Source organism: Coregonus lavaretus (assembly GCF_964263955.1).
Source record: "Coregonus lavaretus genome assembly, chromosome: 34".
In the NCBI taxonomy this organism is placed as follows: Eukaryota; Metazoa; Chordata; class Actinopteri; order Salmoniformes; family Salmonidae; genus Coregonus; species Coregonus lavaretus.
In genome coordinates, this window is record NC_140021.1 from 7,060,616 (window position 1) to 7,086,411 (window position 25,796).

At 44.0% G+C, this 25,796-nt stretch overlaps 1 protein-coding gene across 1 annotated transcript in view; it reads left to right on the forward strand.

Annotated features, from left to right (window-relative positions):
- The window catches only part of LOC311109259 (activin receptor type-2B-like), a 55,884-nt gene that overhangs the window by 14,632 nt on the left and 15,456 nt on the right, over nucleotides 1-25,796 (forward strand). The window contains exons 2-3 of the mRNA XM_084152096.1: nucleotides 17,995-18,202; nucleotides 20,439-20,545. Of these exons, the coding sequence (XP_084008222.1) occupies nucleotides 17,995-18,202; nucleotides 20,439-20,545 (315 nt within the window). The remainder of the gene's footprint in view (nucleotides 1-17,994; nucleotides 18,203-20,438; nucleotides 20,546-25,796) is intronic.

Here is a 25,796-nt window from a genome sequence, read left to right on the forward strand (position 1 = left end):
GGTGCTGCTGAGGCTCAGTTGGTGCATTGTGGGTCCATTGTCTAGGGTCCTTTTGTAGTGTCACTGAGGGCAAACACTGATTGATCGCCAGACATTAAGCAATATGCTAATATTATGCTGTCACTGTCAGATGGACGGCTGTGTATTCCGAGCCACGCAGACTGAAATGAGGCTGAAACATTTCAGAGTCCTGGAACGAAGTAAATCATATCCTCATTTTGAAAACTGTGCAGCTGAGTTGCCTTGCGCTGTGTGGCCAGAGTTCTATGTTCTGTATTACCATCTTGCTCTTCTGTTGCTTTTTGTTGTGGTTGGTGAACATGGGGTGAGTGCACACAATGCCAGCTGGATTCATTGATATCGATAGTTTTATATTGTGACGGAGAGGGCCTTCAGAAGGTTGGACCTTGTAGACAATACTGAATGTGCTGTGCAGTACATTCAGGCCTATGTTATGCCACCTCTGCATAAGGTATGCGGTTCAGGCCTTGTCGTGACCTAGTTTCGGAGCCCCCCACTATTCACACAGATGTGAGATTCCAGCGTTCCAGTCGGAAGGTGCCCTCTGTAGACCCTGATGCCTGTTGGTTTGGGATGGGAATGAGAGAACCGTCTGGTCCGATGGCCGCAGCCTGCCCGTACCCTCCCCTTCAGGCTCGACTCAGAATCCCTCCCCTACAATCTCCCTCACACACTGCCTCACCTTGCTCCGTTGGCAGGCCTCACCTCGATCTGTTGGCAGGACTCACCTCGATCCGTTGGCAGGACTCACCTCGCTCCGTTGGAAGGACTCACCTCGCTCCGTTGGCAGGACTCACCTCGATCCGTTGGCAGGCCTCACCTCGATCTGTTGGCAGGGCTCATGTCGATCCGTTGGCAGGCCTCACCTCGATCCGTTGGCAGGCCTCACCTCGCTCCCTTTCCCCTTTCCCCCTCTCTTTATATGAATATTCTTGTCCCCCGATTTTAATTATTATTTTTGTTTTGGTCCGTAGTTTGTTGCGGTCGAGTTGTGGTTGGTGTCTTTCCAGCGGCTATAAATAGCAGAGTGTTGGAGTTAGTATCTGAATGAGTGGGAGCAGCACAGCGCAGAAGAAAAAGCCCTTTTTGGCATCCAGCTGGCAGCCTGCCAAGGCCTGGCCGAGTGTAGCGTGGCGGCGGAGAGTGCTTTTGGAGGTGGTGTAGTAAAATGGACTGAAGAGCTGTTTGTTTTTTTTAAAATTTATTATCTTCTCTCTGTCTGGTGAGTTTTCCTTTTTCGATAATAAAGGCAGCGTTGTGAATGGGAAGAAGCACTGTCTTGTTTTTGTATCTCCTTAGCCTGCGTAGTCGCCGTCGGAGCTCAATTGAGTAACGCCAGGGTTGCTGATTGATTATCGTTTGGGTTTTTTCGAGTAGGCCGAGGTTATGTGAGTTGAATTAGGGTGGGCTTTAATGCTACAACAGAAGTCTTTGGTATCTTCAAAACGATAAGCAACAATGTTAACTCAGAACCTCCATCCGGAGGACATTTGACTAGTGCTATTAAGAATAGAAAACTATCTCTGATAAAATAGCTTATCTAAATATGTCAGAAAATAAATGCAATTTATTCAGAATTAAAGACCATGTATATGTCTTATCAAATATTGAATCTCTTGACACTTTTGTCTACGATATGAAGCATGACTAATCTTCTTAGATAAACCTTTGGAATGATTGTAATGTCGAGACATAACCACCAAACATATGGTAGTTTTCCCAGATGTGTGTCTCTGAGATGTATATGATCAAGCAAAATGACTGTATCATGTCATTAACACTCTTGGTCATCATCAGACACATGGTCACACACATGCAAATGACCCAATGTGATCATATGGATTTGAAAACGAACTCCTCAATGAAACCTCATTATGGCCCAAACCTTGTTATTGACCTTGGTTTTTGAGTCACAACAGAGCACCTGTCTTTTTGACGTAAGGAATGCAAGCTCTAAGCCTGTTTAATTGAATGCATCTGGCAAACATGAATCTGACACATTGATGGGTTGTGTATAGCATAGTTAGGATAAAAACAATTTTTTTGGGGGGGGGTCATTTGTGGAAAACATGCATGTAGTTAAAGTCCACACCGGAGCGGCATCTCGTCATTGTCACCACGCTTATTCACTGTGTGAGAAAGATGACCTTGCCCCCCCTCACCAGCTATAGGCTTCCATCCTGGGGTATAGTCAAGCCTCCATTCAGGGACATGGAGTATTTTAAAGAATGTAAGCCTGTCTCCATAGTGATTAGAGAGGCCTTCTGTCTTAGAAGATATTGAAAAACAGAAAAGGGCTTTTGTGAGTGGAGCTTAAATCAGCCATTTCATAAATGAACCACAATGTTGCTATTTTCCAACCTCACAATCTGATTGATTCCGTTTTTCCCAGCAGAACAACCCTTTATTTCACCTATACAAAACGTGCATAATATCTTTCTGAAAATATAATGTTAAGGTAAGGATATGGTTTGGTTGAACATGGGTGTTTGGAGCTCTTGCTAATGTTCAGAAGAAATGTTACAACGGATGAAGTTAAAACACTGTCTTTCTGTTACCAAACTTTGCATCTGCACTGTTCTTCAAGTAAATGTGTTTTTGTAAAATGTTCAGTGGAAATTGTTAAAAGTAGTCCTTGTTCGTAGAGTTGTATGGTTTGTTTAACTTTGCAAACATTGGTTTTTGTTTGGCATGCATTTTAAAGTGAAAAATCTGAATCTCAGCATCACTCTGTGACCGTGGAATTGCCCCTGTGTTGTTTTGGTCACCTGCTTTCCCTGACTAGAATGGGTCCGAAAAAGCCCTGTGTCAGTATTCCAAAGTTCCATTTGTACTTTGTCAGTATAAACCTGCACTCTCTAAGCACCGCAAACAGACGGTTCAAAAAGTCCTATTCCCTTTTCTTTTTCCTTGGCCTTTTTCCTTTGCTGACATCGATATATAGAAACCACTAGAAAGTAGTTTCTTGCTTATTCACTCTACACTATTTGTATGGAGCTCATGGAAAGGTTGCGCTCTAGCCTTGACATTAATGCACAGTTGCTGGGCCTACGTCATAGACTAGGCCTACTTCAAGCTTTTCATTTCTAATGACACAAATGCCAACCTGCGTCATTAAAAACTCTTATACCTTGCATTACATGGAAATATTGACATACATTCTGTGTACAGTCTCTTATTCTACAGAGGGTGCTTCGGCCAGAACGTTGCTGCTCTTCCATCAATCTTGTGTTTTCTTTACCCTACTTTTGTAACTTCACAGGAGTGTCAAAAGATTCTGGAACATTATAAATGCTGGTCAGTTAAATTAACTAGTTAGCTCTGCAGTGTCTGGTAACTTGCTCAAATGAGCAGTCTTACTTCTCAGTAGCTTTTTGAGATAGTTTCTTGTTACTTCTCTCCAGGTTATGGAGTCCTCTGTAGCTCAGCTGGTAGAGCACGGCGCTTGTAACGCCAGGGTAGTGGGTTCGATCCCCGGGACCACCCATACACAAAAATGTATGCACGCATGACTGTAAGTCGCTTTGGATAAAAGCGTCTGCTAAATGGCATATTATTATTATTATTATTATTATTATTATTATTATTATTTATTATGGTCTTTAATACCATTTTGAAATGCTTTGTAAAACTGTCACCCCCTCAGCTATAGCTTGGTTTGGGTTGTATGAGTTTGTAAGATCCACTCAAGCGCTTGTTAACACCTGGATAGAAGAGTAGCCTGTGTCATTTCTTTGGATATTGAATCAGTTCAAAGATTTTAAATGAATACTGTATACAGTTTTCTAGCTCTCTGTTGGTGAATGACCTACTACTCTACTTATTGTTAAGTACCCCCAACTTCCTGCAGCTTTAGAGTCAAAGCAAGTATTTATGAATTCAATGATATTGACCTGTGAAACCCAGCATATTAAGCTTTTTAGTGATATAAATTGATATTTCCTGGCAGTGGCCTCAAATACTTTTATAGTAACTCTGCATTCACAGTGTGCTTGTTGCTTTTGGACTGAAGCACATACTTGAATGAAACGCTTCCTCGTTTTCTTTGTGCTGTGTTTTTGAAGACCTTAAACTCTCCCTTCCTTGCTTCTGAGAACCAGTCAATTTAGAGTTTTTTTTGGTACGGTGGAGCTCCTTTGCTGTCATGGTGACGTATTGGTAGTCATCCACAATGACTGACCGGCCTAGCTTGACTATGCAATGAGTCTCACTTTGGCTCCTATCTTATAGTAAAACAGTTTAACACTTTAGTGTTGCTTGAATAGCAGTCTAGTAAACAGGCATACAAAACAGGTGTAGAGCAACTAAATATGAAGTTTTACTAACATGTTTGCCATGCACTCAGCCAAAGGTCTGAGTGTTCATGATCTATGCTGCAAGTGAATGAAATTGTTTCAGTGATTCAGTTTCTAGGTTGGATAAACAATAGCATCTTCTAGGGAGTAATTTATATCTTCCTTAGTATATGAACAATGTTCTCCCAAGTGGTAGTCCTTGATTGATTATACACAGGACCTAAGGTTCCTACCGTAGATGCATATGGTTCCTTATACATAGCCTATAGTGCACAAGGGTACTCTATGAAACCTTGGCCCACAACAAGTGTTGAAAGCAAATTCAAGAATCAAGTTTGAAATCAGTGATTGTCTCAGCATATTTTGTGGAAGGCACCACAACAGCACCAGCTCTCTGCAACAGTAACTGGACTGTGTGCCCAGTGGCCAGGCAACAGTGGCATCCCTTCTTCTGCAGAGCTGACAATACAGTCCAGTGTGCACACCAACTCCTCTCGTATGTCCGACCTTTCTGCATCCCCTGCTCCGTGTCGTCCCTCTAAGAAGCCCTCAAAGGCCAGATGTTTGTAATGAACTACTTCTTCGTTGGTGGAGAATGGACAGCTGTGCTGATGAATGGATTCACTGTGTGCCGTTAAGGCATTGTAGGAACACTGGAGCTGGAACTGTCAATGTTTTTCAAAAGTCTTATTCAAGTAGGTTGTCATTTGCTTTCTGCTCTGAGGTGGTTCATTCAAAGGCTGTTGATTTTAGAGTGAGCATGGTATGGTATCTGATTTCCATGTCTGTTTCATTCGTTTTCAGGTAGACTTACATTTTATTTTAGCTGTTAACTTGACAATACATTGTCCTATAACTGTGTAGTAACTGTTACCTAATGCAATCCTCCCCTAAATGTGAAATAAATTGTGACAGACATATATATATATATTATATAGTCATAGCATGTTAAAGGATCAAATCAACTAAAATTGACTAAAATGAAATTAACCAAAGCATTGCTTCTTTGGCAAAATGAAATGAAGCCATACTGATTTCCATATAGTCTAAACCCCTCAAACTCAACTCTGGACCTTGAAGCCAATTCCATTGAATTGTTTCATCTTTGCCCCCTAATCAGGGACAGATTTAGACCTGGGACACCAAATGGGTGCAATTTAATTATCAGGTAGAATAGAAAACCAGCGGCCTCCGGACCTCGTAGGGTCAGAGGTGGATACCCCTGGACTAGACTGTATGATATTTGTCTTTTGATGTCATACATGGCGTGATGCAATTTGCAACATTGTTTTCTGTTCTTGCAATGGTTGCCTTAGGCAACTGTTTTATTAGCTAGGTACACAGATGTTCAGAAGTGAACACACGCTGGTGTGACTCAAGTGAATGCCCTTTGACTTCATCTAGTGGCCCAGTTTCCTCTGCAGGAAGCGACTGGCTCAGTGTGGGGCTCAGAGGAGGAAGTGTTCCCTGCTCAGGTAGCTGCATCTGCCAATAACAACGCTGGGTCTCTCCAGTAGATCGGACAGGGCCGAGCAAGAGTCCCCGTGCCAGGAAGGTGGGTGTGTTTGTGTGGGTGAGGGACTGTGGAGGTGTGTGTATGTGTGTGAGTGAGTGAGGGAGGGAGTGTATGTGTGAACTTGGCCAGGATAAGTTGGCCAAGGCTTAACACAACAAAGGAGTGTGTCCTGGGCGTGCGATTGTGTCCTGGGCCAGTGATGCAGCTGAGTTGAGTGGGAGTGCCAGGGCAGGCCAGGAGTTTATGGAGTGCTTTATTTACACTGCCGGAGGGAAGAAAGAGAGAGAGAGCGGAGGATCTCCCCCTTACGCCCTGCAGGACCCACTAACTGGAGCAGAAAGACCCGCCTTCTGCAAACTCACCTGGAGAAAAGCCATTATCTGTAATGGTGCCCTGTGCTTCTCCTCCTAGACCTATAAAATATGACCCTGCGGCACCGCCAGATTCCATGACCAAACTGATTTGTGGTTTTGCTCCTCCTACCCCCTGCTTTACAATAACATTGTGATGGAAATTAGAATTTACAGGACTGAGATAGTGCACATTGTATGACTTTATAAAAGCACAAACGATATGTGCTTTATTTCTATAATAGCCTCACTATAAGCTATCACCATTCTGGACATATCTAGGCAATTTCACATTGGTTATATAAGGATAGAGCACTGACCTACTTGACCCTAGCGCTTACGTGATGGACCCACTTCGTCATGCTCTTCAAAGGTCTGGCCCCAGGAAGCAAACGCTTGGAATACCCTCTTTTGCCTGAAAATAATAAATGCTGATCTCAGGCTTGTCAATATGTGACCTGCAGCCATTTCACGGCGCTGGTTTGCAGCGGTGGGCGGAACTCACAGTAGGGGCCCCCTCTCTTCCTTATGGCAGCCCATCTCTCATCCTGAGCCACCTGACGCCATTTTCCGGCACTATGTCCGGATCCACGGAGTTGTGGCAGTATCAGGCTGTTAATGTTTAGATGGCCAGTTAGCGAGCCAGCTGAATTATTAGCATGGCTTGCATTGATGTTTTTGGGCTAAAACTCTCTGGACTCGATACTCTACGGTTTTACCTCGGTAGTAATGTGACCTCTTGAGGTAATGGATGACTCTTGAAGATACATTCTTTGGGTAGTTAACGTTGGGTAGGTCTAGACTGCTGTACCCGTGCCAAAACTCCAGTATTTGTCCTTCTATAGCTTGGCCTCAATCTTTTTAAATGGTAATCCAACATGTTTTCAGCACTTTTATTCCATGACTGATCAAAACTAGTTTTTTCATGGTTCTCTGTTGTCCCTCTGCAGCAGACATACAGTGAGCAATATCTTTGGAACATCGCAAACGCAATTAAATCGCAGTATCGAATCGCAATATATCGAATCATGATAAATCGTGATACATATAGAATCGCAATACATATCGTATCAGCACCTAAGTATCGTGATAATATTGTATCGTGAGGTCCCTGGCAATTCCTAGCCCTATTGAGCTTGTCCAATAACAACACATCGGCCTAATTTATTTTTCAGTTACAAAATGTTTTGCTACAGTGTGCCCTACTGAATGTCACCCAGGTATTGAGGCCTCAGCCACGCTATCGTTAATGGTTGGGTAGGGGCTTCAGTTTATAGGGCCTACAAGTTTAGGCCAGGTTAACATTACATTGTGTACATATTTCAGAAAAGGGCTGTGGATGTACCCTAACCTGTGCATTACCAAATAGCAGATGAGTGATGCATATTATTATTTATTATTTTATACTGTAGAATATATATTTTTGTCTGGGTTTTGTTAAGGCTTCACAGCTCGGTTCTAAGCAACCTGCTGGAATAGCTAGGAATGTGTGAGAATATATGGATGTGCCTGCACTTGGCACCTTGGTTTGTTAATGTCTCATTATTATTGTGAAATATGTGCGTTCTCAGTGGTGATAAACCTGCCCCAGGCATTCCTGTGGAGTCCCACTGTACTCAACTTTAGTTGGAATCTTATGGACCTGGGAAGCACATTCCGTACTCGTCACTGCTGCCAAAATGAAATAAGATCAATAAAGATGCCTCATATTTGTATATTTAAAGCCCATTGTGTAGAGTCCCCTGTAGCGCAGTTGGTAGAGCATGGCGCTTACAATGCCAGGGTTGTGGGTTCCTTTCCCACGGGGGGCCAGTATGAAAATGTATGCACTCACTAACGGTAAGTCGCTCTGGATAAGAGCGTCTGCTAAATGACTAAAAATGTAGAGGAAGGTTTTGGACTATTAGGGTACATTTAGGCATAAATATTATTCATCTGCACAATACCCAGGACCCTGTTCCTATTCTAGCTTTGGAATAGGCTATTGCATGCATTTATTGTCCTTGGCTCTTGTACAGTGTTAAGTGTATTGTAATGTTATGTCAGTGAAGCTGCGGAAAGTTTGCGTTCCGCTGGTTAGAAAGGAAAATGCTCTAGCCACGAGCCTGGGCTCAAGGCCTGGAAATGAACCCAGACAGACGTGAGTCTCAACCATAGTGGCTGAACCACAGGCTTTTCATGTGGTCCCGCCCGCCATGCCAAACCCCAAGCCAGAGGAAGAGAAGTGATGACAGATTGTGTATTCAACATCATCTCTCGCTCTCTCTCGCTCTGGTGTAAAGATTAGACCTGCTTACAAGGCCCAAGGCTAGACAATGAGCACAATCAGGTTTTAATGTCACATGTACAAGTATGCCCTTCCACACCGCTTGATAAATATGTCCTGGATGGCAGGGAGCTCGGCCCCAGTGATGTACTGGACTGTCTGCACCATCCGCAGTAGTGCCATGCAATCGAGTGCGATGCTATTGCCGTATCAGGCAGAACGCTGAGCTGTAGTCAATGAACAGCATTCTCACATAGGTATTCCTCTTATCTAGGTGGGTGAAGGCAGTGTGGAGAGCAATTGAGATTGCGTCATATATGGATCTGTTGGGGCGGTATGCAAATTGGAGTGAGTCTATTGGTGTCTGGGATGGTGGAGTTAATGTGTGCCATAACCAGCCTCTCAAAGCACTTCATGATTACAGAAGTGAGTGCTACAGGGCAGTAGTCATTGTGGCATGAAGCCTTAGAGTTCTTGGGGACAGGAATGATGGTGGTCATCTTAAAATGTGGGTATTACAGACTGGAACAAGGAGAGGTTGAAAATTACCATGGATATGCGCCCTGGAATACCGTCGGGCCCCGCGGCCTTGCGGGTGTTGACCTGATTTAAAGACCTTACTCACGTCGGCCTCGGAGAGCGAGATCACCCAATCCTCTGGGTCGGTGAGGGGAGGGCCTTGTATTCTTGCTTGTGGGTAGAATAACAGTGGTCTAGGACTTTATTGCCCTGGCGTTGGAGACGTGTTAATGGAAGTTGGGCATCACGTGTCTTAGTTACGCATAATTAAAATCGCCCGCAACCAGAAAACCTACACCCAGAGGCTGCTTTTCTTGATTGTTTATAGCCTTGTACAGTTTAAGTGCCAGCTTGTTATGTTTCTTGTTCTGAGGTGGAATGTCACAGATAACAGCTGAAAACTCCCTCGGGAGGTAGAAAGGCCGGGATTTGACCATCAGGTATTCCAAGACGGGTGAACACTGGGTCAACACTTCCACGTGCTGGAGTTAGCACACCAGTTGGTGTAGAGGCAGGTAATGACCTCATCTTTGCAGGAATTTATGGTCTTGATAAAATAATTTCATGCAAAGCACAGTTGCCTTTTCCCCTGTGTTTGTTGTCCAACTGTCACACATTTGCTTGATGAATGAGATTGACATTTTAATTAAGAATGAAGTTCGAAGCATACTACCGACTTCAACTAATGATGTGTGTTCTGATTTTATTTATACAAATCTTGAGACATTCCACTGGAAACATGATTCAGTGTCTTCTTTGTATTGGCTGTGTTGTATGTTTTTCATACCATGTGATATTTGTTTTGTAGGCCTATTGTCAAAATGAACAGTTTTGTTCAGAAATGTAGGCCTAAGCTCCCTTTCTCACATACAGTGAGGGGAAAAAAGTATTTGATCCCCTGCTGATTTTGTACGTTTGCCCACTGACAAAGACATGATCAGTCTATAATTTTAATGGTATGTTTACTTGAACAGTAAGAGACAGAATAACAACCAAAAAATCCAGAAAAACGCATGTCAAAAATCTTATAAATTGATTTACATTTTAATGAGGGAAATAAGTATTTGACCCCTCTGCAAAACATGACTTAGTACTTGGTGGCAAAACCCTTGTTGGCAATCACAGAGGTCAGACGTTTCTTGTAGTTGGCCACCAGGTTTGCACACATCTCAGGAGGGATTTTGTTCCACTCCTCTTTGCAGATCTTCTCCAAGTCATTAAGGTTTCGAGGCTGACGTTTGGAAACTCGAACCTTCAGCTCCCTCCACAGATTTTCTATGGGATTAAGGTCTGGAGACTGGCTAGGCCACTCCAGGACCTTAATGTGCTTCTTCTTGAGCCACTCCTTTATTGCCTTGGCCGTGTGTTTTGGGTCATTGTCATGCTGGAATACCCATCCACCACCCATTTTCAATGCCCTGGCTGAGGGAAGGAGGTTCTCACCCAAGATTTGATGGTACGTGGCCCTGTCCATCGTCCCTTTGATGCGGTGAAGTTGTCCTGTCCCCTTAGCAGGAAAAACACCCCCAAAGCATAATGTTTCCACCTCCATGTTTGACGGTGGGGATGGTGTTCTTGGGGTCATAGGCAGCATTCCTCCTTCTCCAAACACGGCGAGTTGAGTTGATGCCAAAGAGCTTGATTTTGGTCTCATCTGACCACAACACTTTCACCCAGTTCTCCTCTGAATCATTCAGATGTTAATTGGCAAACTTCAGACGGCCCTGTATATGTGCTTTCTTGAGCAGGGGGACCTTGCGGGCGCTGCAGGATATCAGTCCTTCACGGCGTAGTGTGTTACCAATTGTTTTCTTGGTGACTATGGTCCCAGCTGCCTTGAGATCATTGACAAGATCCTCCTGTGTAGTTCTGGGCTGATTCCTCACCGTTCTCATGATCATTGCAACTCCACGAGGTGAGATCTTGCATGGAGCCCCAGGCCGAGGGAGATTGACAGGTCTTTTGTGTTTCTTCCATTTGCGAATAATCGCACCAACTGTTGTCACCTTCTCTCCAAGCTGCTTGGCGATGGTCTTGTAGCCCATTCCAGCCTTGTGTAGGTCTACAATCTTGTCCCTGACATCCTTGGAGAGCTCTTTGGTCTTGACCATGGTGGAGAGTTTGGAATCTGATTGATTGCTTCTGTGGACAGGTGTCTTTTATACAGGTAACAAGCTGAGATTAGGAGCACTCCCTTTAAGAGTATGCTCCTAATCTCAGCTCGTTACCTATATAAAAGACACCTGGGAGCCAGAAATATGTCTGATATAGAGGGGGTCAAATACTTATTTCCCTCATTTAAAATGCAACTCAATTTATAACATTTTTGACATGCGTTTTTTCTGGATTTTTTTGTTGTTATTCTGTCTCTCACTGTTCAAATAAACCTACCATTAAAATTATAGACTGATCATTTCTTTGTCAGTGGGCAAACGTACAAAATCAGCAGGGGTTCAAATACTTTTTTCCCTCACTGTATAGTCTTGTGATACTCATGTAGCCTATCCTGTTAGGGTGAACGATTTGAGTACCCAGCCACGGAAAGGCCCCAAAAATGTCCACATTCAAGTCATTCCAGGGTTACAGATGTCCCCAACAAAATATACACATTCCTTTGTTGTTTATACACTAAACAAGCCTCGGAGGCGAGTCGAGAAGACCTCAATTTGTTTTGTGTGATAAAGCGACTTGCCGCTGTGTTCTTGCGGTAGGCCAAGTTGTGCTTTTAATTACAGACTGGGGTGCTTGGAACGAATGCGGGAGCACCCGCTCGCAGTTGTGCCTCGGTCTGTTCCTGTGGCCCCGTGTGTGTGCAGTTGTGCAGACGGATGCCGTTTATGAAATTAGTTCCAGACTTTACTTTTGATTTTTTCTCCATCGTTACGGAAGAGTCCGCTTCAGAGTCCACTGCTTTTTCCTCTCCTTTGAATCGTTGCCATGGTGCTGTGAAAACATCTTAGTTGGAGGTCAGTTTCAGGGTTCATGGGAATAGGCCTATAGCTGTGAAAATGTCTTAGTTGGAGCTCAGTTTTAGGGTTCCTGGGAATAGGCCTATAGCTGTGAAAACGTCTTAGTTGGAGCTGTGCAAAGCTGTCATCAATGCAAAGGGTGGCTATTTGAAGAATCACAAATATAAAATATATTTTGAATTGTTTAACACTTTTTTGGTTACTACATGATTCCATATGTGTTATTTCATAGTTTTGATGTCTTCACTAGTATTCTACAATGTAAAAATAAAGAAAAACCCTTGAATGAGTAGGTGTCCAAACTTTTTACTGGTGGTGTGTATGTATGTGTATATATACATTGGGGAGAACAAGTATTTGATGCACTGCCGATTTTGCAGGTTTTCCTACTTACAAAACATGTAGAGGTCTGTAATTTTTATCATAGGTACACTTCAACTGTGAGAGACGAAATCACATTGCATGATTTTTAAGTAATTAATTTGCATTTTATTGCATGACATACAGTGGGGAAAAAAGTATTTAGTCAGCCACCAATTGTGCAAGTTCTCCCACTTAAAAAGATGAGAGAGGCCTGTAATTTTCATCATAGGTACACGTCAACTATGACAGACAAATTGAGAGAAAAAAAATCCAGAAAACCACATTGTAGGATTTTTAATGAATTTATTTGCAAATTATGGTGGAAAATAAGTATTTGGTCACCTACAAACAAGCAAGATTTCTGGCTCTCACAGACCTGTAACTTCTTCTTTAAGAGGCTCCTCTGTCCTCCACTCGTTACCTGTATTAATGGCACCTGTTTGAACTTGTTATCAGTATAAAAGACACCTGTCCACAACCTCAAACAGTCACACTCCAAACTCCACTATGGCCAAGACCAAAGAGCTGTCAAAGGACACCAGAAACAAAATTGTAGACCTGCACCAGGCTGGGAAGAGTGAATCTGCAATAGGTAAGCAGCTTGGTTTGAAGAAATCAACTGTGGGAGCAGTTATTAGGAAATGGAAGACATACAAGACCACTGATAATCTCCCTCGATCTGGGGCTCCACGCAAGATCTCACCTCGTGGGGTCAAAATGATCACAAGAACGGTGAGCAAAAATCCCAGAACCACACGGGGGAACCTAGTGAATGACCTGCAGAGAGCTGGGACCAAAGTAACAAAGCCTACCATCAGTAACACACTACGCCGCCAGGGACTCAAATCCTGCAGTGCCAGACGTGTCCCCCTGCTTAAGCCAGTACATGTCCAGGCCCGTCTGAAGTTTGCTAGAGTGCATTTGGATGATCAAGAAGAGGATTGGGAGAATGTCATATGGTCAGATGAAACCAAAATATAACTTTTTGGTAAAAACTCAACTCGTCGTGTTTGGAGGACAAAGAATGCTGAGTTGCATCCAAAGACACCATACCTACTGTGAAGCATGGGGGTGGAAACATCATGCTTTGGGGCTGTTTTTCTGCAAAGGGACCAGGACGACTGATCCGTGTAAAGGAAAGAATGAATGGGGCCATGTATCGTGAGATTTTGAGTGAAAACCTCCTTCCATCAGCAAGGGCATTGAAGATGAAACGTGGCTGGGTCTTTCAGCATGACAATGATCCCAGACACACCGCCCGGGCAACGAAGGAGTGGCTTCGTAAGAAGCATTTCAAGGTCCTGGAGTGGCCTAGCCAGTCTCCAGATCTCAACCCCATAGAAAATCTTTGGAGGGAGTTGAAAGTCCGTGTTGCCCAGCGACAGCCCCAAAACATCACTGCTCTAGAGGAGATCTGCATGGAGGAAATTGCCAAAATACCAGCAACAGTGTGTGAAAACCTTGTGAAGACTTACAGAAAATGTTTGACCTGTGTCATTGCCAACAAAGGGTATATAACAAAGTATTGAGAAACTTTTGTTATTGACCAAATACTTATTTTCCACCATAATTTGCAAATAAATTCATAAAATATCCTACAATGTGATTTTCTCATTTTGTCTGTCATAGTTGACGTGTACCTATGATGAAAATTACAGGCCTCTCTCATCTTTTTAAGTGGGAGAACTTGCACAATTGGTGGCTGACTAAATACTTTTTTTCCCCACTGTGTGTATATATATATATATATATATATATATATATATATATATATATATATATATATATTTTCTATAAATATTTTCCTTTTTATACATACAGGGGTCCTAAAAGTCAAATCAAACAGCCTAATGATCCATGGTATGACTATCATAAAACAATTCCATATGTAAGCTTAGGATAAAGGACAAAGGCTTACTTTTAGAGGTTAACTGTTTCAACAAGTCTTGATTCATAGTGTGTTATGTGGACAACAAAAGAGGGAAATAAGTCCTTGTAACTGAGAAAGGACTTTGGCTTGATGAAGGTGTGGAATGTGAAGGGAATTTTCCTCCGTGGAGTGTTAATTGGTTGCTGATTTGAGTAGTTGCTCTCTAACCACTATTTAGCACCAGAGCTCGCCAACAGCTGTGGATAAAAATCCTCTTCCTGAGAAAGGTAAAAAAATTAAATAAAATTGCTAGGCCATTCCACAGTCTTGAGGCAGTCAGTACTGAACAAGATGTGCTGTATGAAGTGCCGAAGGTCTGCTTGCTCCTGAGTGCTAGAAACAGATGGTTTCTCTTTTTTCTCTTGTGCCTGAAGTAGGATAAAGCTGTTTGAATGGCTATGATGATCCATCGACCAGGAAGCAGCAGGCCTCTCTCTGGCATCTCTCTAGTGAGGCCTGGACCTGGTTTACTTGGCTTTTATGGCTTTTTTTTAAGACCACCAATGATCATAAGCACGCTAACCGTCATTTTTTTTACGTAGAGGGGTTGGTTATGTCGTACGTCTGTCGTTGTGAATTAGCCCGTTCAAGTCGCTGTTGCCAGCCCTACTGTATGTGGTCCATTAAAACTCTGGTGACAGTAAAATTAAATTGCCCAAGTAATGTAAAGGGGGGGGGGGACCAGTGGTTGTAACATGCAGCGTTTTGCGCGCATAATTCCTTTTGTTTGTTCCTGACATCCGCTATCGCCATTAGCCTTAATATCCCCATGGAACCCTGTAAATTCAGCTCCTGGATGTTGATAAGCGTCCATTGCTGAGGCAGCAGGGTTTTTTAGTATTCAACCTGTCGTGCAGCAACACGAACAGGACATTGGCATCAAGCTCCCTCTTTCCAGTCTCACACTGCTGCTGGAGTGTGTGTGTGTGCATGTGTTCCTGCTGGAGTGTTTATGTACACTGTGTGTGTCTGGACGTGTTTAACTATACTTGTGGGGACCAGAAGTCCCCACAAGAATAGTAAGCAAACAAACATTTTACCAACTGGGGACATTTTGTTTGTCCCCACAAGGTCAAATGCTATTTCTAGGGAGTTTAGGGTTAAAATTAGTGTTCGGGTTAGGAGCTAGGGTTAGTTTTAGGGTTAGGAGCGAGGGTTAGGTTTTGGGGTTAAGGTATGGGTTAGGTTTAGGGGTTAACGAAAATAGGATTTTGAATGGGACTGAATTGTGTCCCCCCACAAGGTTAGTTATACAAGGCTTTGTCTGGGAGAGCGGGGCGAAGGCCTATACTCCCACATTTTCCGTTGCCTAGCGACGGTTAATGCACAGATTGGCCGTGGTCGGCGCTGTCAAATTTGTGTTCACCCTCTCTTACTCACTGACTCACCCCTCACACTCCCTCATGCACCCTCTCTCTCTCTCTCTCGTTCATTCTCTCACTCTTGTTCACCCTCTCTCACTCAACCTATTTCACTCACCCTCTCATCTCGCTATCTCGCCCTCTGTCACTCCCTCGCTAAATGTCTCTCTTTCACCCCTCCTCTCACTATCTCACTCCCTCACCCTATCTGTCTCCCTTGCTCACCCTCTCTCTCCCTCGCTCACCCTCTCTCCCTCACTCACAACCAAACTCGCTCACCCTCACTTTCTCGATCTACCCCCGCCTTCTCGCTCAGCCCCTCTCTCCTCACCCCCTCTTTCTCTCTCTCTCACTCCCTCGCTCACCCTCTCACACCCTCGCTCACCCTCTCGCTTTCTCTCACTCTCACTCACCCCCACTCTCTCATTCCTTCACTCACCCCCTATCTCGCTCACCCTCACTGTCTCTTGCTCACCCTCTCTCCCTCACGCACCCTCTCACACCTTCGCTCACCCAATCTCTCACTCCCTCGCTTACCCTCTCTCTCTCGTTCATCCTATATCACTCCCTTGTTTACCCTCTCTCTCTCCCTTGCTCACTCTCCCTCACTCGCTCTCCCTCACTCGCTCATCCTCTTACTCCCTCGCTCACCCTCATTCTCTCTCTCTCTCTCTTTCTCTTTCACACTCCTCTATCACTTCCTCGCACAGCTTCTCTCTCGCTCTTTCGCTCACCCTCTAATTCTCTCTCAGTCCCTCACTCACCCCGTCTCTCGCTCTCGCTCACCCTCACACTCTTTCCCTCACTCTTTCTCCCTCACTGTCACTCACTCTCTCTCCCACTCTCTCTCCATCACTCGCTCAGTCTCCCTCTCTCTCTATTCTCTCTCTCTCTCTCTCTCTCTCTCTCTCTCTCTCTCTCTCTCTCTCTCTCTCTCTCTCTCTCTCTCTCTCTCTCTCTCTCTCTCTCTCTCTCTCTCTCTCTCTCTCTCTCTCTCTCTCTCTCTCTCCGTTGCTCCAGCAGGGAGGGGGAAAAGGAGCTCTTCTTCATGCTGTTATTTTGGCCTGTTTTCTTTTGGAAGGAGCAGTGTTTTCTCTCTCTTTTCTCTCTATTCACACACACCACCGAGGTTATCTCCCTGATGACCTTTCACTCCTCTGCCACAGCAAGGATATGCTGCCCTTGTCAAGCGGCCATTGTAATATTCCAGGAAATGCAGAGATAGCCTAAGGCCTCTATGGCTCTGGGTCTTGTTGCTATGGACTCCCACTAGCTGTTAAACCTTTGAGCTGAAAAGGTTGGTAAAATGACTTTTGGGTGCTGAGAAAGGTAGCTTTTTCCCTTAAGCTAATTTGGTTTGCCACAGGTTTTTAATGTGTTCTTCCTCCTGCAAGTCTTTCTTCTATAAATGGATAACTGTTCAGTTTTCCTTTTCCAAGGTCTCTCTGTGTTTCTGTGTCAATTAGGTTTCCAAATGACCTCATTCTCTGCTACCCAGAAAGGGTCAGAGGTCAAATCTGGGATCCATTATCTCTCCTGACACAATGTCCACATTCCCCATCACCCTCCCCCTCCATGCTCATTGTTGATCACAGTCCTTGCTTTATATGACGATGAAATCCTACCTCTGCTCGGAGGTGTGCTGGCCCTTCTTTGTGTACTGGCAAACGCTGCAGTCGACATGCCTTCAGTCTGTAGCAGCCTACTGTGTTCAATCCTTACCTTACAAGATCCTCCTCTTTTCCCCTCTCTATTCCCTTCTCTCCATTTCGCTCTCTCACTCCCTCTCACTCACTCTCTCTCGTTTTCTCTCACTCCCTCTCTCCTCTAAATACTCTACTTCTCTCTTTCCCTCTTTCGGCACGTACTCCGCTTTCATCATCAAAATAAGGCATGAGTAACGTCTCAAGTGCTGTTTTGACAAGAGAGGAAAGCGAGCCGAGTTTCTGTGCGCCGCAGGGAGGTGTCTCTGTGCTTCTATTTGTGGTGCGGTGCCGTGTGCCATGTCCTCATCAAACACGATGCCACTCACCACAGCAATCACCACTACTGTACCACACTACGCGATACAGGAGAATCCCCTCCTTTCGGTTGTGCTTCACTAGCAAACTGTTATTTTCTCAAACCCATTGACACACAGGGGTTGAGGGATTTTATACATCATCTGTGATTCTTGATTGGTCCTGATCTTTAATTAATATCTCAATCCTGACTTGCATTTTTGGTTGTATTTAAAGGAAGAGCATCTTTTTGATTGTTTATGTCTACGTGTGGATACTTCTGAGACGACGCTTGTACCAAACACAGCTCTGGGTTTTGAATGCATAAGTTATAGGTTATAGTGTGTATTTAATCTGGGCTAATGGTATTCTTCTAACGATCCTCGTCTTTCTCTCTGTGACAGGACCAAGCCATGGAGAGGTGGACACACGGGAGTGCTTGTTCTATAACGTCAACTATGAGATCGAGAAGACTAACCAGAGTGGGGTAGAGCGCTGCGAGGGTGAGAAGGACAAGCGGTTGCACTGCTACGCGTCATGGCGCAACAACTCGGGTACCATCCAGCTGGTGAAGAAGGGCTGCTGGCTGGACGACTTCAACTGCTATGACAGGTAGAATCTCCTACCGTTGTGCCCCTGAGCAAGGTCCTATATAATAATACTGTTGAATTGTAGATTAGATCAACTCTGCCTTCCTCTGCCTTAAAGATTGGATTCCTGGGATGTATTCACAAAGAGTCTCCGTAGGAGTGCTGAGCTAACATCAGGTCTGAAGGCAAAAATCGGATCCTATATCAGCACTCCTACTCTTAGACTCTTTATGAATAGGGGCCCTTGTGTGGCAAAGAGGTAGAGTCAGTGTGTCCCCTATGATTGTATAGGTGGGTTTGAATATCTACTCAATGTTTTAATGAAGCACAATGGGGTCCCCATACGTCACTGATCGATAATGACTATGTTAATCTAATCATCAAATATGACCATATATACAACTTTAATAATCACAGTTGGATTTGTCACTCAAGCATTACTGCCTATTGACTTCACCGCTGGTATGTGTGTGTGTAACCGGACAAGAACTTGTCTCCAACGTTTCGCTTGCGGTATTGACATTTGTTGTTTTCATTTCATCTGTTGGAAGTGCTATTGATCAAATCAAGTGTATTTCTAAAGGCCTTTTCACATCAGCAGAGGTCACAATACAGAAACCCAGCCTAAATCCCCAAACAGCAAGCAATGCAGATGTAGAAGCATGGACTCCATATTAAATGTCTCTCTGTCGAACTGGAATATTCAATTACCCCGCGCCCGGGGGCGCCCTGTAGGTGCTCGATAACCAAGGCTTCGCCGTCGCCGGAAAAGTCAGGCGGAGTGGTGAGGTAGATTTTTCAACCGGTTGCCATTGCGATCTATTTCCGGCCTTGCTCCCGAGACCCAGATAAATGGTTGAATAGATGGATCCGGATGGGAAACTTGAATATAGTCTCCCTGGAAACACGTTATAGAGGAGGAAAAAGGTTTTGGCTAAAACCAATCCACTGCATAGTTGTTTACAGAGTCAGACAAATGTTGTGTGGATGTGTACAACTCAAAAAGAATGAACGTTGTTGTGTTTTATAGTGTTCAATGAGAAGAGCCAAGGTAACGATGCCTAAAGGGCTTTTGTTTTGGGGTATTTAACCAGAGGTTTTCTACAAGCTCAATTCTAAAGCTGCGTTAGCTTCTCACCATGAAAAGGCTATATATGCAACGATTCCCGATCCATCATCGAGACTGCCAGTGCGAAAGTGGGCCAGCAACAATGACTGATCTTGAAACGCAATGCCAGCAATCCCAGGTTGCTTAAACTAGAGGTCACCACTTCTTAAAATAGCAGACGAGCAGAGCCTCTGGTGCATGTTTGAAATACCAAACATCGAAGTGTGTTGAGTGACAAGCTTAAGTCGAAAAGCTTTTTTGAAATGCTCAAGACTGTTGTAGATTAGACTTGGGTAAAGATATGTTATCTTGCCGGCACCGGTGAGGTGGTCCGACCTGCTCTGAATGAATTGTGCAACATATTACCCTGCGGGAATGAAGATCCAGGTTCCTTGACTGCATTGATGTAAATGCTTTGAAATAGTAAAGGATTTAAGTTGATCCTGGAGGCCACAGTTATCAGTGTGATCCCTCTACTCTAGACATTGGTGTTCATATCGGGACAGCTTGAGGAGACTCCTTCGCCCCCCACAAGGCCAAGCAGCCTTAATCTGGGCCCCCTTCCAGTGTTGTCAGGGGCGACTGGCTGGCCTCGCCATTGGCTCGGGCTCTTTGAGGGGAGAGTACACTGCCCAATGACCCGCCAGGCCGACACATCGCTGACACGGCCCAACACTGCCGATGTGCCCCATCAACAGAATCATGGCGACACCGCCAGTCCTCTCCCTCCTCCCCCTCCTATCCTCCACATAGGTCAATAAGTAAATAGTGTGAGCGTTGCATGGCGAGGGAAGGGAACGGAGGGAGGTGGTTAGCTAAGAGTTAGTTAAGTGTCTGAGCAGGTCATAGGCCCTAATTCTGTCTCCGGGTCGTGTTCAGTAGGGCACACAGTAGCAAAGCTTTATAAAAAGTCTTGCAACGGAAAACTATATAAAAACAGAGTTTCTTATTCGACAGTTTCAGGTAGAACCTTCCTGTTTCACTGCTTTTCATAACGTAATCTCCCTTCTGAACACGACCCGGCATAGGGTATAACCACAAGCCCTCTGAAGTACTGAAGTCAATAGAAAGCTGAGGCGGTCCCTTCACTACTCTAGACTAAAGCATTTCCCTTTGACGGTCGCTAAAATGTTGTCTTTCTTTTTCTCAGGCAAGAGTGTGTGGCGACAGAGGAGAATCCTCAGGTCTTCTTCTGCTGCTGCGAGGGGAACTTCTGCAATGAGAGGTTCACCCACCTGCCCGATGTCAATGGACCAAGTAAGTGGACCTATAGGACGCTATCTCTTTAATCTGTGTTACATCCATAGAAATATAAAATATATATGGCAGCCGGTCCACCCAACACAGAACATGGACTTGAATAGTAAGGTCTGTTCTAATAATTATATTTCTATGGCTAGGCTACACCTCAATTGCAATGTTCACTCCCATACTCCTGTCTGCCGTCAGATTTCAAGGGCTAGTCAGATGTAGAGTTTATATTGACCTATATCTGAATTGGCTTTTGTCATCATTTTGGAGTATTTTCCCAATCACTGCTCGCTCCATTTTGTTTCAGAGCAAATATCATATGCTTTGCTATGGTATCATACTATTGTGATATCTTGGTATGTTATCTTGGTATTCCAACCCCTGGCTGGTGTGAAGTGAAACTCAGTAGGTTGATATTATTTTTGACATCTGTGTAAAACCTATACCAGCTGGAAGTTTATATAGGTTGAGTTGGAAGCTCAGGGTTAAGTATTAACTTTGTTCCCCAAACGGTCTTCCCAGTGGGAAATTGTAGGATCTTAAACATGATGGACTGAAATGTGCAAGAGGCCACACGAGTATTGAATTACAACCCTTGTTTGCAGACTGCAAGTCTTGAAAAGGTAGGGGCAATTCTGCCCAGGAGAATAGCACAAAAATGGTATTACTGAGCACACAGACATCCAGGCAGCAAACCTCTTTGTGTGTTAAAGGCTTAGAAGGAGAAAACAATACTGTGTCCCTGCCTACCTATTCCTGTACCTACCTATTCCTATATCTACCTATTCCTATAACTACAGTGAGGGGAAAAAAGTATTTGATCCCCTGCTGATTTTGTACGTTTGCCCACTGACAAAGAATGGTAGGTTTATTTGAACAGTGAGAGACAGAATAACAACAAAAAAATCCAGACAAACGCATGTCAAAAAAATTTATGAATTGATTTGCATTTTAATGAGGGAAATAAGTATTTGACCCCTCTGCAGAACATTACTTAGTACTTGGTGGCAAAACCCTTGTTGGCAATCACAGAGGTCAGACGTCTCTTGTAGTTGGCCACCAGGTTTGCACACATCTCAGGAGGGATTTTGTTCCACTCCTCTTTGCAGATCTTCTCCAAGTCATTAAGGTTTCGAGGCTGACGTTTGGCAACTCGAACCTTCAGCTCCCTCCACAGATTTTCTATGGGATTAAGGTCTGGAGACTGGCTAGGCCACTCCAGGACCTTAATGTGCTTCTTTTTGAGCCACTCCTTTGTTGCCTTGGCCGTGTGTTTTGGGTCATTGTCATGCTGGAATACCCATCCACGACCTATTTTCAATGCCCTGGCTGAGGGAAGGAGGTTCTCACCCAAGATTTGACGGTACATGGCCCCGTCCATCGTCCCTTTGATGCGGTGAAGTTGTCCTGTCCCCTTAGCAGAAAAACACCCCCAAAGCATAATGTTTCCACCTCCATGTTTGACGGTGGGGATGGTGTTCTTGGGGTCATAGGCAGCATTCCTCCTCCTCCAAACACGGCGAGTTGAGTTGATGCCAAAGAGCTCCATTTTGGTCTCATCTGACCACAACACTTTCACCCAGTTCTCCTCTGAATCATTCAGATGTTCATTGGCAAACTTCAGACGGCCCTGTGTATGTGCTTTCTTGAGCAGGGGGACCTTGCGGACGCTGCAGGATTTCAGTCCTTCACGGGGTAGTGTGTTACCAATTGTTTTCTTGGTGACTATGGTCCCAGCTGCCTTGAGATCATTGACAAGATCCTCCCTTGTAGTTCTGGGCTGATTCCTCACCGTTCTCATGATCATTGCAACTCCACGAAGTGAGATCTTGCATGGAGCCCCAGGCCGAGGGAGTTTGACAGTTATGTCTGATTGAGAGGGGGTCAAATACTTATTTCCCTCATTAAAATGCAAATCAATTTATAACATTTTTGAAATGCGTTCTTCTGGATTTTTGTTGTTGTTATTCTGTCTCTCACTGTTCAAATAAACTACCATTAAAATTATAGACTGATCATTTAATAATAAATAATAATAATAATATGCCATTTAGCAAACGCTTTTATCCAAAGCGACTTACAGTCATGCGTGCATACATTTTTGTGTATGGGTGGTCCCGGGGATCGAACCCACTACCCTGGTGTTACAAGCGCCGTGCTCTACCGCTACAGAGGACCACATTTCTTTGTCAATGGGCAAACATACAAAATCAGCAGGGGATCAAATACTTTTTTCCCTCACTGTACCTATTACTATACCTACCTATTCCTACCTATTCCTATACCTATCTATTCCTGTACCTACCTATTCCTATACCTATCTATTCCTGTACCTACCTATTCCTGTACCTACCTATTCCTATACCTACCTGTTCCTGTACCTACCTATTTCTATACCTACCTATTCCTATACCTACCTATTCCTGTACCTATTCCTATACCTACCTATTCCTGTACCTATTCCTGTACCTACCTATTCCTGTACCTACCTATTCCTGTACCTACCTATTCCTGTACCTACCTATTCCTGTACCTACCTATTCCTGTACCTACCTATTCGTGTACCTACCTATTCCTGTACCTACCTATTCCTATACCTACCTATGCCTGTTACTACCTATTCCTGTACCTACCTATTCCTATACCTACCTGTACCTACCTATTCCTGTACCTACCTATTCCTATACCTACCTATTCATATACCTACCTATTCCTATACCTACCTGTACATACCTATTCCTATACCTACCTGTACCTACCTATTCCTGTACCTACCTATTCCTATACCTACCTATACCTACCTGTACATACCTATTCCTATACCTACCTATTCCTATACCTACCTGTACCTACCTATTCCTGTACCTACCTATTCCTATACCTACCTGTACATACCTATTCCTATACCTACCTATTCCTATACCTACCTGTACATACCTATTCCTATACCTACCTATTCCTATACCTACCTGTACATACCTATTCCTATACCTACCTATTACTATACCTACCTGTACCTACCTATTCGTGTACCTACCTATTCCTGTACCTACCTATTCCTATACCTACCTATTCCTATACATACCTATTCCTATACCTACCTATTCCTATACCTACCTGTACATACAGTGAGGGAAAAAAGTATTTGATCCCCTGCTGATTTTGTACGTTTGCCCACTGACAAAGAAATGATCAGTCTATAATTTTAATGGTAGGTTTATTTGAACAGTGAGAGACAGAATAACAACAAAAAAATCCAGAAAAACGCATGTCAAAAATGTTATAAATTGATTTGCATTTTAATGAGGGAAATAATTATTTGACCCCTCTGCAAAACATGACTTAGTATTTGGTGGCAAAACCCTTGTTGGCAATCACAGAGGTCAGACGTTTCTTGTAGTTGACCATCAGGTTTGCACACATCTCAGGAGGGATTTTGTCCCACTCCTCTTTGCAGATCTTCTCCAAGTCATTAAGGTTTCGAGGCTGATGTTTGGCAACTCGAACCTTCAGCTCCCTCTACAGATTTTCTATGGGATTAAGGTCTGGAGACTGGCTAGGCCACTCCAGGACCTTAATGTGCTTCTTCTTGAGCCACTCCTTTGTTGCGTTGGCGGTGTGTTTTGGGTCATTGTCATGCTGGAATACCCATCCACGACCCATTTTCAATGCCTTGGCTGAGGGAAGGAGGTTCTCACCCGGTATATGGCCCTGTCCATCGTCCCTTTGATGCGGTGAAGTTGTCCTGTCCCCTTAGCAGAAAAACACCCCCAAAGCATAATGTTTCCACCTCCATGTTTGACGGTGGGGATGGTGTTCTTGGGGTAATAGGCAGCATTCCTCCTCCTCCAAACACTGCGAGTTGAGTTGATGCCAAAGAGCTCGATTTTGGTCTCATCTGACCACAACACTTTCACCCAGTTCTCCTCTGAATCATTCAGATGTTCATTGGCAAACTTCAGACGGGCATGTATATGTGCTTTCTTGAGCAGGGGAACTTTGCGGGCGCTGCAGGATTTCATTCCTTTACGGCGTAGTGTGTTACCAATTGTTTTCTTGGTGACTATGGTCCCAGCTGCCTTGAGATCATTGACAAGATCCTCCCTTGTAGTTCTGGGCTGATTCCTCACCGTTCTCATGATCATTGCAACTCCACGAGGTGAGATCTTGCATGGAGCCCCAGGCCGAAGGAGATTGACAGTTATTTTGTGTTTCTTCCATTTGTGAATAATCGCACCAACTGTTGTCACCTTCTCACCAAGCTGCTTGGCGATGGTCTTGTAGCCCATTCCAGCCTTGTGTAGGTCTACAATCTTGTCCCTGACATCCTTGGAGAGCTCTTTGGTCTTGGCGATGGTGGAGAGTTTGGAATCTGATTGATTGATTGCTTCTGTGGACAGGTGTCTTTTATACAGGTACAAACTGAGATTAGGAGCACACCCTTTAAGAGTTTGCTCCTAATCTCAGCTCGTTACCTGTATAAAAGACACATGGGAGCCAGAAATCGTTCTCATTGAGAGGGGGTCAAATACTTATTTCCCTCATTAAAATGCAAATCAATTTATAACATTTTTGACATGCGTTTTTCTGGATTTTTTTGTTGTTATTCTGTCTCTCACTGTTCAAATAAACCTACCATTAAAATTATAGACTGATAATTTCTTTGTCAGTGGGCAAACGTACAACATCAGCAGGGGATCAAATACTTTTTTCCCTCACTGTACCTATTCCTATACCTACCTATTCCTATACCTACCTATTCCTATACCTACCTGTACATACCTATTCCTATACCTACCTATTCCTATACCTACCTATTCCTATACCTACCTGTACATACATATTCCTATACCTACCTATTCCTATACCTACCTATTCCTATACCTACCTGTACATACCTATTCCTATACCTACCTATTACTATACCTACCTGTACATACCTATTCCTATACCTACCTGTACATACCTATTCCTATACCTACCTATTCCTATACCTACCTATTCCTATACCTACCTGTACATACCTATTCCTATACCTACCTATTCCTATACCTACCTATTCCTATACCTACCTGTACATACATATTCCTATACCTACCTATACCTACCTATTCCTATACCTACCTATTCCTCTACCTCTCCTCCCCTTCTCCCTCCCTTTTTCTTTCCCCATCCCTTCTCTCTCACTCTCTCGGTAACACTGTGTTCTCTCTCTCTCTCTCTCTCTCTCTCTCTCTCTCTCTCCTCTCTCTCTCTT